Genomic DNA, 13,515 nt, shown 5'->3' with positions numbered 1-13,515 from the left:
AGGCGACTTTGCTAGTCTGCTGGGTTTCAGTGTGTAAATACCCTCCACAAGCCACATGAAGACTGGTGGGAGCTTAGCTAGTCGGTGTTGAGGCAGTTAGAAGGACGGGCTGCAGTCATGCTTCTGCTGTGTGCTGGACTGTTTATCACCGACATGGCTTGGTGTCACACACGTCAGAAACACCTTTGTGGACTTAGGGTGTCTTGTACAAGAACAACCACAGGATAATGTATACTCATAAGGGAAAGCAAGGAGATGGACCTGATTATTGCACTAAATCTGTTGTCTTGGAGCTGATAGCAGGAGATGAAATTCACCTGGATCTCCCAAGCTATTTAGTCTTTGATGATGGGAATATCCGCAGCTCCTTCAATGGCTCTCTTCTCTTCCCACTGTAAGGATGCTGTTTAGGCTCATGTCTGATTTTGTCACAGTATCTGTTATTATTGGCTACACTGGGATTTTTTAGAAAGGGCTGATAAATGTCTGCTCCGGTGCCTCCAAGACTAATGTCACTGCATGTATCAAACAATGGGATTCTGAAGCTGACCTCCCGCCTGTGTGAAACATGAGAACAACATTCAAACAAATGGGAAGGTCATTGAAGTTGTGTTATCATTGAGTCTAGGTCATCATGTAGAAACGGTACCTGACATAAACTGCTTAGCCTGAGTGAAGTTCTGAGTTCCACTGAGCCATAGTGACACAAGCTGGGATGTGGGTTTGGTAAAGTAAAGAAAATCTTGGTTGGTAAATATAATGTTGCAATTTTTGAAACTCAAAAAAAAAAGTGGTTATCTTGAGTAATTAAAAAAAACACTGACTTTGTTGGGTGTAAATTAAATAATTCTCTGTAGCCCATGTTTAAAAAGTTACTTTTACTTTGAGTAAATTTTACTTGAGTAGATTTTTATGTACTTTTACTTGTAGGCCTACTTGCGTAAAACAAAATAATAATAGTAATCATACTTAAGTAGACTATCTTTGTAGTCTTTCAACGATGGTTATTGTTTGCATGTTTGAAACATCCTAATTAAATGATATCTTGTACTAAATGTAGACCCACTGTATTTTCCGGTATTTTCCTTTAAATGTGGTCTCCAGGTAACGGGGAGTCAGTGCAAGGCCAGGGCCGGGGCCTGTTAATGAAGCGGTCAGTGGGTGTCAGATACAGTAGTTAATGCTATGTCTTTGTTTGGGAAGCTATGTAGTGGAGGAGAAAAGGCGGGAAAGATGCCCTGCCCTCCCTGCCAACAAAAGGAGACGGAGAAACACCCCGAGAGAGAGGACATGCTGGTGAAGAAGAAAGACTTTCTGAAGAAAAAAATCGACCATGAACTTTTGATAGCCAAGAAAAACAGCATTAGGAACAGAAGAGGTGAGACATAGAGTTATAAAGCCCTTGATATAACAGTATACCTTGTATACTTTTTTAATAATCATTAAAACATCTAATTAGCCATTGCAGGTACCGCTTTATGTGATAACCTATCGTTAGCTAACTCTAGTGTTACCTTAAGCTAGCACATTAGCTAGCTAGCTAGCTAATTAATAACTGCAGATTGACCTGTCATTACAGTAAACAAAGGGGTCATTTCTGACCCAGATATAACCCTTAGATATAATATATCAGCATGGAGGTGTTGGTAACTCATGGTATTTAATTAGATATAGTAGGCTACATTTCTAAAATAAATAAATAAATAATAACAACACAGAAGTGTGTGTTTTGGGCTAATCCCACAAAAAGAGCACCTGTTCCACACACTAAACGGTATTTTCTCCTTAGCACGGGGTACCGTTAACGTTATGGATTAATAATATGGTATAACCATAACGTTGTAAAGTTGAACTATACTGTAATGTAAATCGGTTTTTATATTGTTTTAAGATGTGTGCTGCTTGGTATGGTGTTTTTTGAGAGAGTGCTGTCATTTTTATGTTTTTGAAACTCTGAACAGTAGAAATCAAGATACTTTCCTATATGAATGTATGTAGTTAACTGACATTATTATGTAGAGTGCTCTAATACAACAAGAGATATACCACAGTGTACAGACAGAAGGACATATATTTTATATATTTTGCAGAGGCACCGTGGCTCTGTCCGGAGCTTAGCACAGCCCAATGCCGATAAACCAGAGCACAGTTTTCTCAAGACTACGTTAATAGTGACAGCAGTGTGTGTCTGTACTTAGTGCTCTCAGGTATCTGTAAAGAAACCTGCAGGCTACCTGTTTTTTCACTTTTCTGATAAAAGACTAATTTAATACAGTAAACATTATGTCTGCCATTAAGATAACATTTCTTAGTAGTTATTTTTGGGATGACTGTGTTTGTGTTTAAAACGTACTGAGAACATTCCTACTCATACACGTTGTCTCCCTATGTACTTCTCACAGTGGCTCTGCAGGCGCTGAGAAGAAAGAAGTGCCACGAGAAACACATCAAGTACATTGACTGTGCTCTTAAGGCCATGAGGTCCGCTCATGAAAATATGTAAGGGAAAAGACATCAGCATAGGAGGTCTTTTGAATTAATGACATGTATGAATAGCTAAAAGAAAAGGAGCAGGATAAAAACAGAACTCCCACACAAAATGTCAGCAGTTATTATAGATAATAGAGAGGATTTTGTATATAAGTTATAATGCTACATTCTGAAGCTAAGTAAATATTTGTGGATGTTGTTTTTTTGTTTACATATGATAAGAGTTAGGATCTTTCTCATGGCAAATGTTATAACACACTTGTTTTGTTATGTGATGCCAAAATAACAGGCACTTTCTGCTGGCTGTTTCAGAGATATTCTCAACGAGATGAATGACCTAATCAAGGACATTACAGAGGAGCATGATCCGACTCTAGACATGTCAGACACCCTCCACACATCTGGGAGCCTTGGAGTGGAATTTGATGAGGTACAATGACAGTAATTCCTTCAGGGATTTAAGTTTTGGGTAACCTTTGCGGTTTCAGACATGGATTTTGTTTACATAAACTGAATAGTCTTTTTTGTGTTTGTGCATTATTCTGATCAATATAGTTTGCTATATTGTGTGTGTGTGTGTGTGTGTGTGTGTGTGTGCCGGTCTATCTGTTTGTCTGTCTGTCTGTCTCAGGATGAGCTACTGGCAGAGCTGGAGAGGCTGGTGACGAATCTGGATCCCAGTGTCTTTGAGAAGGACAATACGGAAGATAAAGTCCCTTTTTTCAATGTGTTGTCCACTGCATCACCCTCCCAACCTGGTAAGAAGCATCTGAAGATCAGATACTAAAACATTGTTGGCTAGCATAGTAAAATCGTAAAGCAGGGGTGGTCACACCATAGATCCAACATGAAGCCACTTGTAGCACATATAGCAGTGTTCAGGTTAATGTGTTAGCTTCTTACAAAAAGGAGTTGAACGTGCCATGACACAATACAAGCTGCAGTTGACTGCAGTGTCTACTAAGTTGTGCAAATTGTTCAGAGTATTTTTCTTTTTTCTTTCCTGAAGCCAAGACAGACGAGGATGAGATTGAAGATGATTTAGAATACCTGCGACGCTGGGCGAATTAATAGACACACCATCAGCCATAACACACAGGCATTAAAAACAAAAGAGAAAAGCATGGAATAAATGAGAATATATAATAGGTTGTTGTTGAATGTTTTATGTTTGTCTTTTCCGCAGCAAAGTGTCAGCATCCTCTGTTTAACATTTTCAAACAATTTGGTGTGTCTTTCAAACCAAGTCTAAACAGTCTGGAGGGAGTCCAGTAGAAGAGATGTATACTAGTACTCAATGAGGCGCACCCTCACATTGCGTGACATAGTTTTAATTTTCCTACAGATTCTGTCCCACTCCTCTTCATCACATCCCTTTCCCATGTCCTCTAAAGGGCTGTCCAGGCTCCACCCCCCAGGTTCTGCATAAGCATAGAACAATACTTAGAAGTCTCATGACATTACATAATACCCACTTTAAAGCAAAAATCAATTTTTGATTAGGATTTATCAACCATCATTAACAGAGCTACTTGCTGCGAATGTCTGTCAAGAGCAGAGATCTAGGGGGATCCTCAGAGTCAATTCTGGGGGAACGCCATCCACACACACAGTCTTAAGGATTCACTGTGCCACATCTATCAATCAATCAAAATTAATTCATATAGCACTTTACAGCAACCAGCAGGTATCCAAAGTGCTTAACATCAGAAACCAAGAGTAAAAACACATGACACTATAGAAAGAGGGAACATGGAAAACAGTCAAATCTGAAAAGGTTACAAAGAAACAGAAGAATGAAATTGTCACACCACTGCTACGTATTAACGGCCAGACTAAACAGATATGTTTTGAGTTTGGACCTAAAAAGAGCTACATCTATAATAGTGCAAATATCAGGGGGTAACTTGTTCCAGAGTCTCGGGGCAACAACAGGAAAAGCCTGATCACCCCACCGTTCATACGTGGATCTTGGGACTTCTAAAACTCGCTGATTTGAAGACCGCAATGAGTGGTTGTGCTCCCGTAAAGTTAAAATTTCAGACAAATACTCAGGGGCCATGTGTGTTTTAACATTAAAAGATGATTTATAAAATCAAACAAGTAATAGTCCATTTTAATAGCTTAGTATTGTATGCAAAAAAGTTATGTATAAAGATTTTAGGCTGTACACTTTATTGTAGGCCCAGTTTAATATGCCACTTTCTTTTATACAATATACATACAGGGTCCCTGCGGTAATAACTATGTCCAATACTTAGCAGCTACTGGTTGCTATTTGGATTATTTAATCTAACGTGTACTCAGAAAAATAATGTCCAGTCCTTTCCATCATTTTGCATTTGAGCCGTTTGTTTTCTGTAGCCTTATAGCGTCCACTTAACTCAAATAAAGTTAAAAAAAACACAACATAATCCAAGCACAGTTAAAAACTGGTGGCGCCTCTTCTTCAATAATTAACACTTGGTTGCATCAATACAGGAACTTAAATTACCCGAGGCCAGCCTTAGCCTTGACAAAACAATGCAATAAATTTCCCCCTGTGGCTTGGAGGAAATATGCTCCTACACCTGCTCTCTCTCTCTTTTCCCCTGGTCTAAAGCATGCTGGGTCTCAGCTGCAAACAGAACAGAGACGAGCAGAGGTACTTACAAAGCCATACCCCCACCTAGTGGAAAAGTCATGCCACTCCACTTGTAACTAATGCCCATAAAAACAAATTTGTGTATCCGGCCCATGATTGGAAACTGCTTCAAAATGTAATTGGTTCTACCTTGGCCGATGCTACACCGTTCCAGCAAGTTTCATGAAAATCGGGCCAATAGTTTTTCCATAATCCTGCTAACAGACAGAAAAAATAACCTTCTAGGCAGAGTTAATGTATCTAACAAATAAAATGGAAAACACATCTAAAAAATTGATAAGATGAAAAGAGAAAAACAGGCCAATATATTACAGACATAGACTGTTAATAATATACAGTCTATTCATCTGCTACACTCTGCGGTGCCCAGCTACGTCCTGCTACGTCCTGCTGCCTTGTAATGCTGCACAGCGTCCTGCCATGCCATGAACTACTATAAAAGAACTGCTACCAACTACTATTTCTTTCTATTTTTGTTATTTCCACTCTTCATTCTAACCCCAACCGGTCGTCAGACACCGCCTACCATGAGCCTGGGTCTGTCCGAGGTTTCTGCCTTAAAGGAAGTTTTTTCTCGCCACTGTTGCACTGTTGCTTGCTCTGGAGGAGACTACTAGAACTGTTGGGTCCTTGTAAATTCTGGAGTGTGGTCTATCTGTAAAGTGTCTTGAGATAACTCTTGTTATGAATTGATACTATAAATAAAATTGAATTGAATTGATTATAGAGGATCAATGTGATCTGGAATACACTGAATTACAGACCGTTTCAACAGATTTCCTTGAGAGGAATGCAAGGAGAAAAAGTGTGTAAATCGATCCTTTTGGTGCTAATAATATAATAGCAGGAGGGGCAACAGTATTCTAAAACTGGAAGGTGGCAGTGGTTTAACTGGACAAAGGGTGGTGAATGTGCTTGTGTAGTTCATGGATGTGTAATACAACCATGAAGATTCATCTCATAAACCAGTCACGTGGTAGTTATGGACAATGGATAATGGCTTCGGATCTCATCAATGTCGTCGCCTGTCTAAAACGATACAAGCCCCGGTACTTGCTTCACCAAAAACGTCCGGGGTTTCTCAACACATGCTTTGAACAAACACAAGGCACAAACAAGGAATGAACACAAGGCACAGACATTCACATTTAGTAATACACAATTTATTCTAGTTATCCTTACTTGCCCTTCAAATCAAACACCTCTTACTTTGGCTGTGAGCAGCTGCGTAGGATTAGTTTCTGCCACCAGACATAGCAAGTGACGGAAACAGGGAGGGAGTGGCAGAGACAGGGAGAGGCAGATTGACAAAAGAATATAGCACTGACTCTTGCAAGTAGCATGGACTGGCCAAAATGTGAGCACCATGTATGTGGACATGTAAGGACTGAACAACTGCTGACTGAAGCCTAATGGGGTCTGGAGTAAGCCAGAAGGAATATCCAGGTAGGATTGAAATACACAGGACACAGAATTAAACATACTAATGAGTTTATCACCGAATCGGCAGATTGGATTTAAGGATGGTTGCTTTAGGAATAATTTTAATTTGACCCAGATTCTTCAAAATATTCTGTGTGTTTGTGTGTGTGTGTGTGTGTGTGTGTGTGTGTGTGCGCGCGCCCGCCCGTCTTAAAGTGCAGGGGAGTTATATTTGTACATGGACTGTAAATGGCAATATTTATGAGTCTACTTACCTACTACCCTGATACTATTGAAGTTTGTATTTTGTTTTGCTATCAGCCATAGAGTAAATACTTTTAATAACAGGAAATGAGCTTAACCTCCACCAATATACATTGATATACAGAGGACATCTCTTTGGAACAGTCTAACCTGCATCACTGCACATTATCATGAGGGCTGGGCGATATGGTGTAAATGAAATATTTTTTAACAAATACATCAATGAAGATATTGTAGTGTTGACAATTGGTGCTTTCACAAAATCTAATCTCATATCACAATATCAATATAATATAAATATATAATAGGGATGTATTTCCCAGCCCTAATTGTCATCATGCATTGAAAGGGTCACTTACCAACAATGACTTTTTGCACTGTAATTCATTCCATATTTTAATTTTTTAACACTTAAACCCTATTTATATATTTTTCTAATTTTCCTTGCTGCATTGTTTAACTAGTGCTACTTAGAGAGGTGGTATCTTTATGAGCCTTTTCTTGGCTTCTAACCTCCAATGCACAATGTTTTACCTTGGATTGAGTCTTGTTTTTTCTTCTTTTGAATAATGTGTAAATAAAATAACAATGACATGCCCAGGTGTATTAGCCCAGGTGTTTACAATAATATTAAAATGGCTACTCAATCCTAACGTCAGGTTAAGAATTCATAAGACATTCAATAACTATCATCAGTACAGATGTTAGATGCGATGTGTCCTGTGGGATGAAACTGCAGATGACCACATATTATTATTAATGCTGATCAGCTTTTGTAACAACCTTGCCAACAAAGCTGCTGCAGAATTATCGGTATAGTAAGCCCTCTTTAGGATTATGTTAATTTATACAGTTTGTACTAGGATTTAACCCCCTTATCAATCGAGGTACAATTGTGTTCTAAAGACCAAGATGACGTCTTAATATGACTGGTTTTGTCCACAACTCAAAGATTATCAGATAAAAATGTCACGGAGGACTAAAGAAAATAGAAAATATTCACATTTAAGAAGCTGGAGTCAGAGTTGCAGGCTTTTTCCCAGATAGTCCGGTGTTTACTCCTTCATTTATGCGTGAGAATTAAATTTAGCAGACATGAATTACAATGGAGGCTGGAGAAGACCGCAAACCCTTCCACAAACAAAGGTTTTGTAGTGGGTAAATATTACAGTAATATAGTAAATGTTGGTGTTAATCAGTGTGTATCTTCCACCTTTGACATCCCTCTCAGTTGAAGAGAGCCCCCCCCCACCACAGTCCAACACTGAGTCAGATTCAGCTCACTCCTCTCCACCTCAACCTGCCATCATTGTCACAGCTCCATCACGAGAGGACCTCTATGCCTTACCATCCACCATGACTATTGCTGATGCCGTCAAAGAGCGGAGGCCCTCCTCCACTCCCTTCGTAGTGGGGAAAAAATTTGTGGCCAATCGATAACTCAGCATGTCCTGCAGGAGGTAAAATGGGAGTCAAACCTTGGTCTTTATTGATCTTAACTATTCATATATGATTTTTTTTTACCTTCTTGTCATAACCACTCATATATACACACATACGACCACACATCATAATTTTCTCTACATTCTTGTAATTTATTTCATGCATTTGTAGTTTTAGGTAGCCAACCTTATGCTTGTTTTTTTTACATTTAGGGGTTACTTTACTGTTCAATTTGTAGAATTTAGGACTCTTGTAATTGCAATTGCTCATTATATATGCAGTATATATGTAAAACTGAAATTATAAAAACGTTCTCAAAGAAGTATTCAAATACATTTTACTTTTTACTGGACATAAACAGCAGAATGAGCAGCACACTTGCACACTGGGTGATTTTCATAGCATGACGTTTTCTTGGAGTAAGATACACTCTGCATACATTTAAAATGTATGAATCGGTAATCAAGGTTTTTGGAGGTATCCTGTAGCTTCTCCTGCATACTGTGTACCTGCTAATCTCTTCCTCTTTGATTCATTTTTTTTATTTTCTGCATTTTATTGCAGTATTCAAAGATGAACTCAAAATGGACTGAACAAATATCCCGCAGTTGCAAAACCGCATGGCAGCGTGTTGATGTAGTCTGCCTGTTCAAACTCCGGGAAAGCACTTTGTTGTCCTGGTGGCACAAACCAAAGCACAATGGCGGCGCCCGAGTGAGCTACGGCCAGACGATTTAAAGCCCAAACGGACTCTACTCTTGTCTTCTGAGGCTGCAAACAAGTCGAAAGAATGGACACCGTGGGAGAGGACGAGCAGGACCCTATAAAGCTCAAGTCTATCAAGAACAATAAAACATTTACAGTGCCTCGAAGTGACAGGGTAAGAGAGTTAGCTTGGTGTGGGTAGGAAGTGAAGCCAAACTGTCCAGCACTCTGGTAGTTTAATGATCTCCTGCTTATCAGCAACAATGCACAATACAATACAGGCTTAATTGTTACAACTGTAGGTGGCCTAGTCTGAAACTCGGTATATATTTGACACAGGCAACATTACATATAATAGATATGTCGCTGTGTAGATGTCTTGTGTTCAGTACTTGTATGAAGCATACAAAACCGTATAACGTTAACTTAATGCTAATAACATTAGCAAGCAACAAAAAAAAAAAAACTGTCAAATTATGTACAAGTTGCAATTTAATTGATACGCATATGCTTAAAAGTCACTGGTGGGTCAATTATTTTTTGGAACCGCCAGTGTTCACTGACCAGCAAAGTAACTTAATTATTACTATTGCCTTTCTAAAATAGAGTTTGGCATTCTCCCCATCCAGTACGTCATCAGTAATTAGCTAGTGAGGCGCCTTTGCTTCACGAGGCACTTAACTTCCAAGGTAAAAAAAAACTAAGGTCTGTGCACTACTGTCAATCTTATTACTGTAGCTTTTCCATGAACCGAGCTTCATTCAGTGATTCCCTGGCAAGCCTTCATGAGGCATAACCCGTAATAATCCGTTGTCCGATTCCAATTAATAAAATGTTATCAGACCCATATATCAGCTTGTACACAGTCTCCAGTTTCAATTATGACAGAGTAGCTCTCCAAATGCTCTACATGCGATCTGTTGCTGATTTTAATGAACAGGCGGTATATGGTAGCCTAGTTTGATCAGATTTAAAACGTCACTATCAGTCACAACATGTGTTCTGTGCAGAATAAGCATTTCAATCAGACAAATAGCAATTAAAAAAATCCCTCTGATTCAAAACCAATAAAAAGTTGATGCAAAACGTCATCATGTTGAGTTGATTGTGAACCAATCGGCTATAAATCAGATGAGAGGCCGGCGTTTCCCAGCATGCTCTGGGTCTACCTGGGTCTTGCAGTCGGTGAAAACCAACTGCGGCCACCTTGCTCTCGTGAGATTATCGTTGCCTAGGTGTGCATGACGTCGGAGCAAGTCGGGATCAAGTCGGACACACATCTAACCGGCATGCAACGGGCGGTGATCAATAGTGCGCAGACCTGGCTCATCTCAAATGAGCCTACTGTTAAAGAGCTGCGTCCGCCTTGATCTCGTGAGGTTATCACGTCATCATTTTCTTTAACTGTCTACATGTTATCGTTGCCTACGTGTGCATGACGTCAGAGCAAGTTGGGATCAACTCGGACACAAATCTAACCGGCATCCATTGGGCGGCGATCGCCTGTGACCAATTCTGCGCAGACCAGGCTCATCTCCAACGAGGCTATTGTGTCCTCGTCATTCATCTTTTAGGACTAGGAGTAGTAATCAACCTGGTGACACTACCCACCCCAAATTATTTAGGCTGTCTAATGTGCATTGTTCTTTATCTTTTTCCCGTGGCAAATTCCTCTCAGACCCAAATCTTCTGATTGGCTCATGGCTGCTGTTTGGTTGAATCATCACCATTAGATCCCTTTATTGATTTCCTGTTTGTCGTTTTATTTAAACTTGAATCAATGTTCACTTTACTGTTAGTAATAATGAATACACAGAACATGTGACAAGGCTCTATCCAGAGCAACAGTGCACCCTGTCCATTGACCACTTGAATTCTTTAGGGTTCATCCTGTAGGTCATGTTGATTGGAAAATCAACTAAGCTACTACTGGAGACAAGCATGACACATGGAGTTCACTGAAGTGAAGGGAACATCTGTGCCATCTCTATCTTTTCACTCTTTTTCAGTTTGGGAGCTGCAGAAGCGTTCGAGAGTTCGAGAAATTTAACCGCATAGGAGAAGGAACCTACGGCATTGTGTGTAAGTCAACATCAATGTTGCAGATTATAGATTGAGTCAACTAGGAAAATAAAAATAGCAGATTATTTTAACTGCTGTTAACTCATACCTGTTTCCTGTTCTTAATATAGACCGAGCGCGAGACACCAAGTCAGATGAGATTGTAGCATTGAAGAAGGTGCGGATGGATAAAGAGAAAGACGGTGAGATCAATGCTCTTAACGCTGATTCATATGTGTGAGTGTTTTGAATGCAGTATTTTTGTAGGCACTGTATGTATGTTTGTCTTAGTCGATGTGTTGTTTGTATCTAATAACCTTTTTGGGGAATGTAGGGAACATCATTGGTCGTGTGGAAGTTTTAGCCCGACGGTTGGTGCGTAGAGGAGTTGAGGGAGTAGTGATGGAGATATACCTTGCTCTGAAACACAGTGTTGGATATCATGGCTAACCTATGTTGCCATCCTTTTGTCCCACATTTAGCGTTGCAAAAAAAACATCTGCAAAATAAAAATAATTTGAATCCATTGTTTACAGTTTGTGTTTCATGGTGTCCAAAATGTCTGAGCCGTTAAAAAACATTTTAAGCTATAGTGAGCATATTAATGAACGTTCGTTACATTCAAGCCATTGCTAAATAAATTGATATGTAGCTAATTAAGCCTATCAGCTCCATAAATCTCTGTATTTCTCAGTGTGGCCATGTTTAGAAAATGGTGCAGAAGCTAAGAAAGAACAACCGCAGCATTCAGTTCTAAAGACAAAGAGGACAGCAAAATGAAAAGATGATTACCTCTTCTAATTCTTCCTTTTTGCGACTGTTTAGAGGAGGGATGGGGGTGTGATCACCTAAGGCAATGTTTCTGTAGTTTGCTTATTAAAATGGCAATGCCCTTCTCTTTCTCTGCCAGGGATCCCCATCAGTAGCCTCAGAGAGATCACCCTGCTGCTGAGGCTGAGACATCCCAACATAGTGGAGCTGAAAGAAGTGGTTGTTGGCAGTCAACTGGAGAGGTAGTGCACATGCACACACACCACTATAAGGCTGCGTTCACACTGCCTGCGTCAGCTGGTCTACGGTCCGGCAAAAATGCAGGTCTTTCCATTCATTTTCATGTGGGGGGATACTCAAAAAACAATTGCGAACGACTCAACTTTTGGTAAAACGCAACCCCACGTCACGCTGCTGTGACCGGTCATGTAAACAGACTTGGCAGTGTGTTTTGGAGCTCTGGTTTAAGGCGGTGTCCCGTACAGGAAAAAGGAAACATCACTAACTTTATTGTTGCCACAAGAACGTTTTTAACCATCATGAGGGTAAAAAAACGAAACACAGGCACTCACCTGCCCTGGAGTTTGTGTAATAGTTGATTGTTTCCTGCAACAGCAAAGCAGTCGCTACGTCTCGCTTATCTCTTTTCTTTCTCCCCCTGAAGTAAATCGCTTTAAGTGCGGTCAGTAACGTCGGAATCTACAAACGATCTGACGGAGAACAGTAATCTTGTGCTTTGTTAAGGGGGTATAAGAACACAACAGATCGTCCCCCAGGCTACACCACCCCGTGGCAAATCGCCGGATCACTTTTTTTGGTGTGAATACCCACTAATGCTGTTAGGGTACCTGCACATCTGTGGATTCACAAACCATAGCAGAATATCCTACAGTACCAGTTCTTGCTGAACATCTCTCTTGGTGCAGTATGATTCAGAAACTGTCACAAGATATTCTACTGCTGTCTGTTACCTTAACTCTTGATCATCTCTTTTTCTGTAATCTGTTTCTTGTTCAGTCTGTTTCTGGTGATGAGTTACTGCGAACAGGATCTGGCCAGTCTGCTGGAAAACATGCAGACACCGTTCTCTGAGGCTCAGGTAGGACCGTGTGCACACTCTTGACCAGGCTACCATCACTCATATGATACCATTTTTCATGGGACCCACATAGCTGTGTAAAACAGATTTTTATTGTTGTGTGGCAGTTGTTGTTTGATTACAAATGCCAGTCAGTGGACAAATCTGAACGGGATGAATCTGTACTGAATTACAGAGAAATATGAAAATATACTTATTTATGAGTGCTCCTTAAAACTAATTATAATATACACATCCTCTTGACAAGACATGGATCAGGTTTTGTTGTCTGCATTATAATAATTTGTCTCCTGCATTCCTTTTATTAGGTGAAGTGTATCATCCTTCAGTTGCTCAGAGGCTTGGAGTATCTCCACCACAACTTCATCATACATAGGTCAGTCCCAGCCATTTAATGGAAACCCAACAACTAACTCTGCAGTTTTTTTTTTGTACTCGGTATACTAGAGAAAGGAAGTTAAACGGAACAAAAAAATGAAAACACCCACTGTCTAGTTACTTACATAAATCTGAACCAATAACCGTGTCAATACAGGAACTTATTGTCTTTTTATAATGGCAGCTTGTCAACTAAGAGTTATTTATATATATATATATATATATATATATATATATA

General features: G+C 39.8%; 3 protein-coding genes across 4 annotated transcripts in view; all 3 read left to right on the top strand.

The window, feature by feature from the left end:
- The window catches only part of gan (gigaxonin), a 322,832-nt gene that overhangs the window by 294,634 nt on the left and 14,683 nt on the right, over window positions 1-13,515 (top strand). The gene's annotated exons all lie outside the window — the stretch shown is intronic.
- On the top strand, window positions 1,118-3,638 carry LOC117948822 (charged multivesicular body protein 4c-like). Of its 2 annotated transcripts, none has more exons than XM_034878693.1 (5): window positions 1,118-1,378; window positions 2,403-2,481; window positions 2,803-2,920; window positions 3,122-3,248; window positions 3,500-3,638. In XM_034878693.1, the coding sequence occupies exons 1-5, from the start codon at window positions 1,186-1,188 to the stop codon at window positions 3,559-3,561; spliced, it is 579 nt and encodes a 192-aa protein (XP_034734584.1). In that variant the 5' UTR covers window positions 1,118-1,185; the 3' UTR covers window positions 3,562-3,638. The 2 variants fall into 2 exon arrangements, with proteins under 2 accessions (XP_034734584.1, XP_034734583.1); XM_034878692.1 differs by having other exon boundaries at window positions 1,134-1,378; window positions 2,403-2,499.
- Window positions 6,330-13,515, top strand: part of cdk10 (cyclin-dependent kinase 10) — an 11,375-nt gene continuing 4,189 nt past the window's right edge. Inside the window, exons 1-8 of the mRNA XM_034879802.1 lie at window positions 6,330-6,580; window positions 8,052-8,280; window positions 8,828-9,143; window positions 10,978-11,050; window positions 11,161-11,232; window positions 11,940-12,042; window positions 12,818-12,899; window positions 13,208-13,290. Coding sequence (XP_034735693.1) covers window positions 9,054-9,143; window positions 10,978-11,050; window positions 11,161-11,232; window positions 11,940-12,042; window positions 12,818-12,899; window positions 13,208-13,290 — 503 coding nt within the window. The 5' untranslated portion in view covers window positions 6,330-6,580; window positions 8,052-8,280; window positions 8,828-9,053. The remainder of the gene's footprint in view (window positions 6,581-8,051; window positions 8,281-8,827; window positions 9,144-10,977; window positions 11,051-11,160; window positions 11,233-11,939; window positions 12,043-12,817; window positions 12,900-13,207; window positions 13,291-13,515) is intronic.

The sequence above is a fragment of the Etheostoma cragini genome, chromosome 8 (assembly GCF_013103735.1).
Source record: "Etheostoma cragini isolate CJK2018 chromosome 8, CSU_Ecrag_1.0, whole genome shotgun sequence".
NCBI lineage: Eukaryota > Metazoa > Chordata > Actinopteri > Perciformes > Percidae > Etheostoma > Etheostoma cragini.
Note: the sequence above shows the minus strand (reverse complement) of the source record. Positions and strands in the feature narration are given on the sequence as shown.

Bases quoted from the DNA above. Each gene is read 5' to 3' on its own strand.
- LOC117948822 (XM_034878692.1), top strand. From the start codon at position 1,186: ATGTCTTTGTTTGGGAAGCTATGTAGTGGAGGAGAAAAGGCGGGAAAG. The intron at 2,500-2,802 runs GTAAGGGAAAAG...TGGCTGTTTCAG, and splicing joins AGGTCCGCTCATGAAAATAT to AGATATTCTCAACGAGATGA. The intron at 3,249-3,499 runs GTAAGAAGCATC...TCTTTCCTGAAG, and splicing joins TGCATCACCCTCCCAACCTG to CCAAGACAGACGAGGATGAG.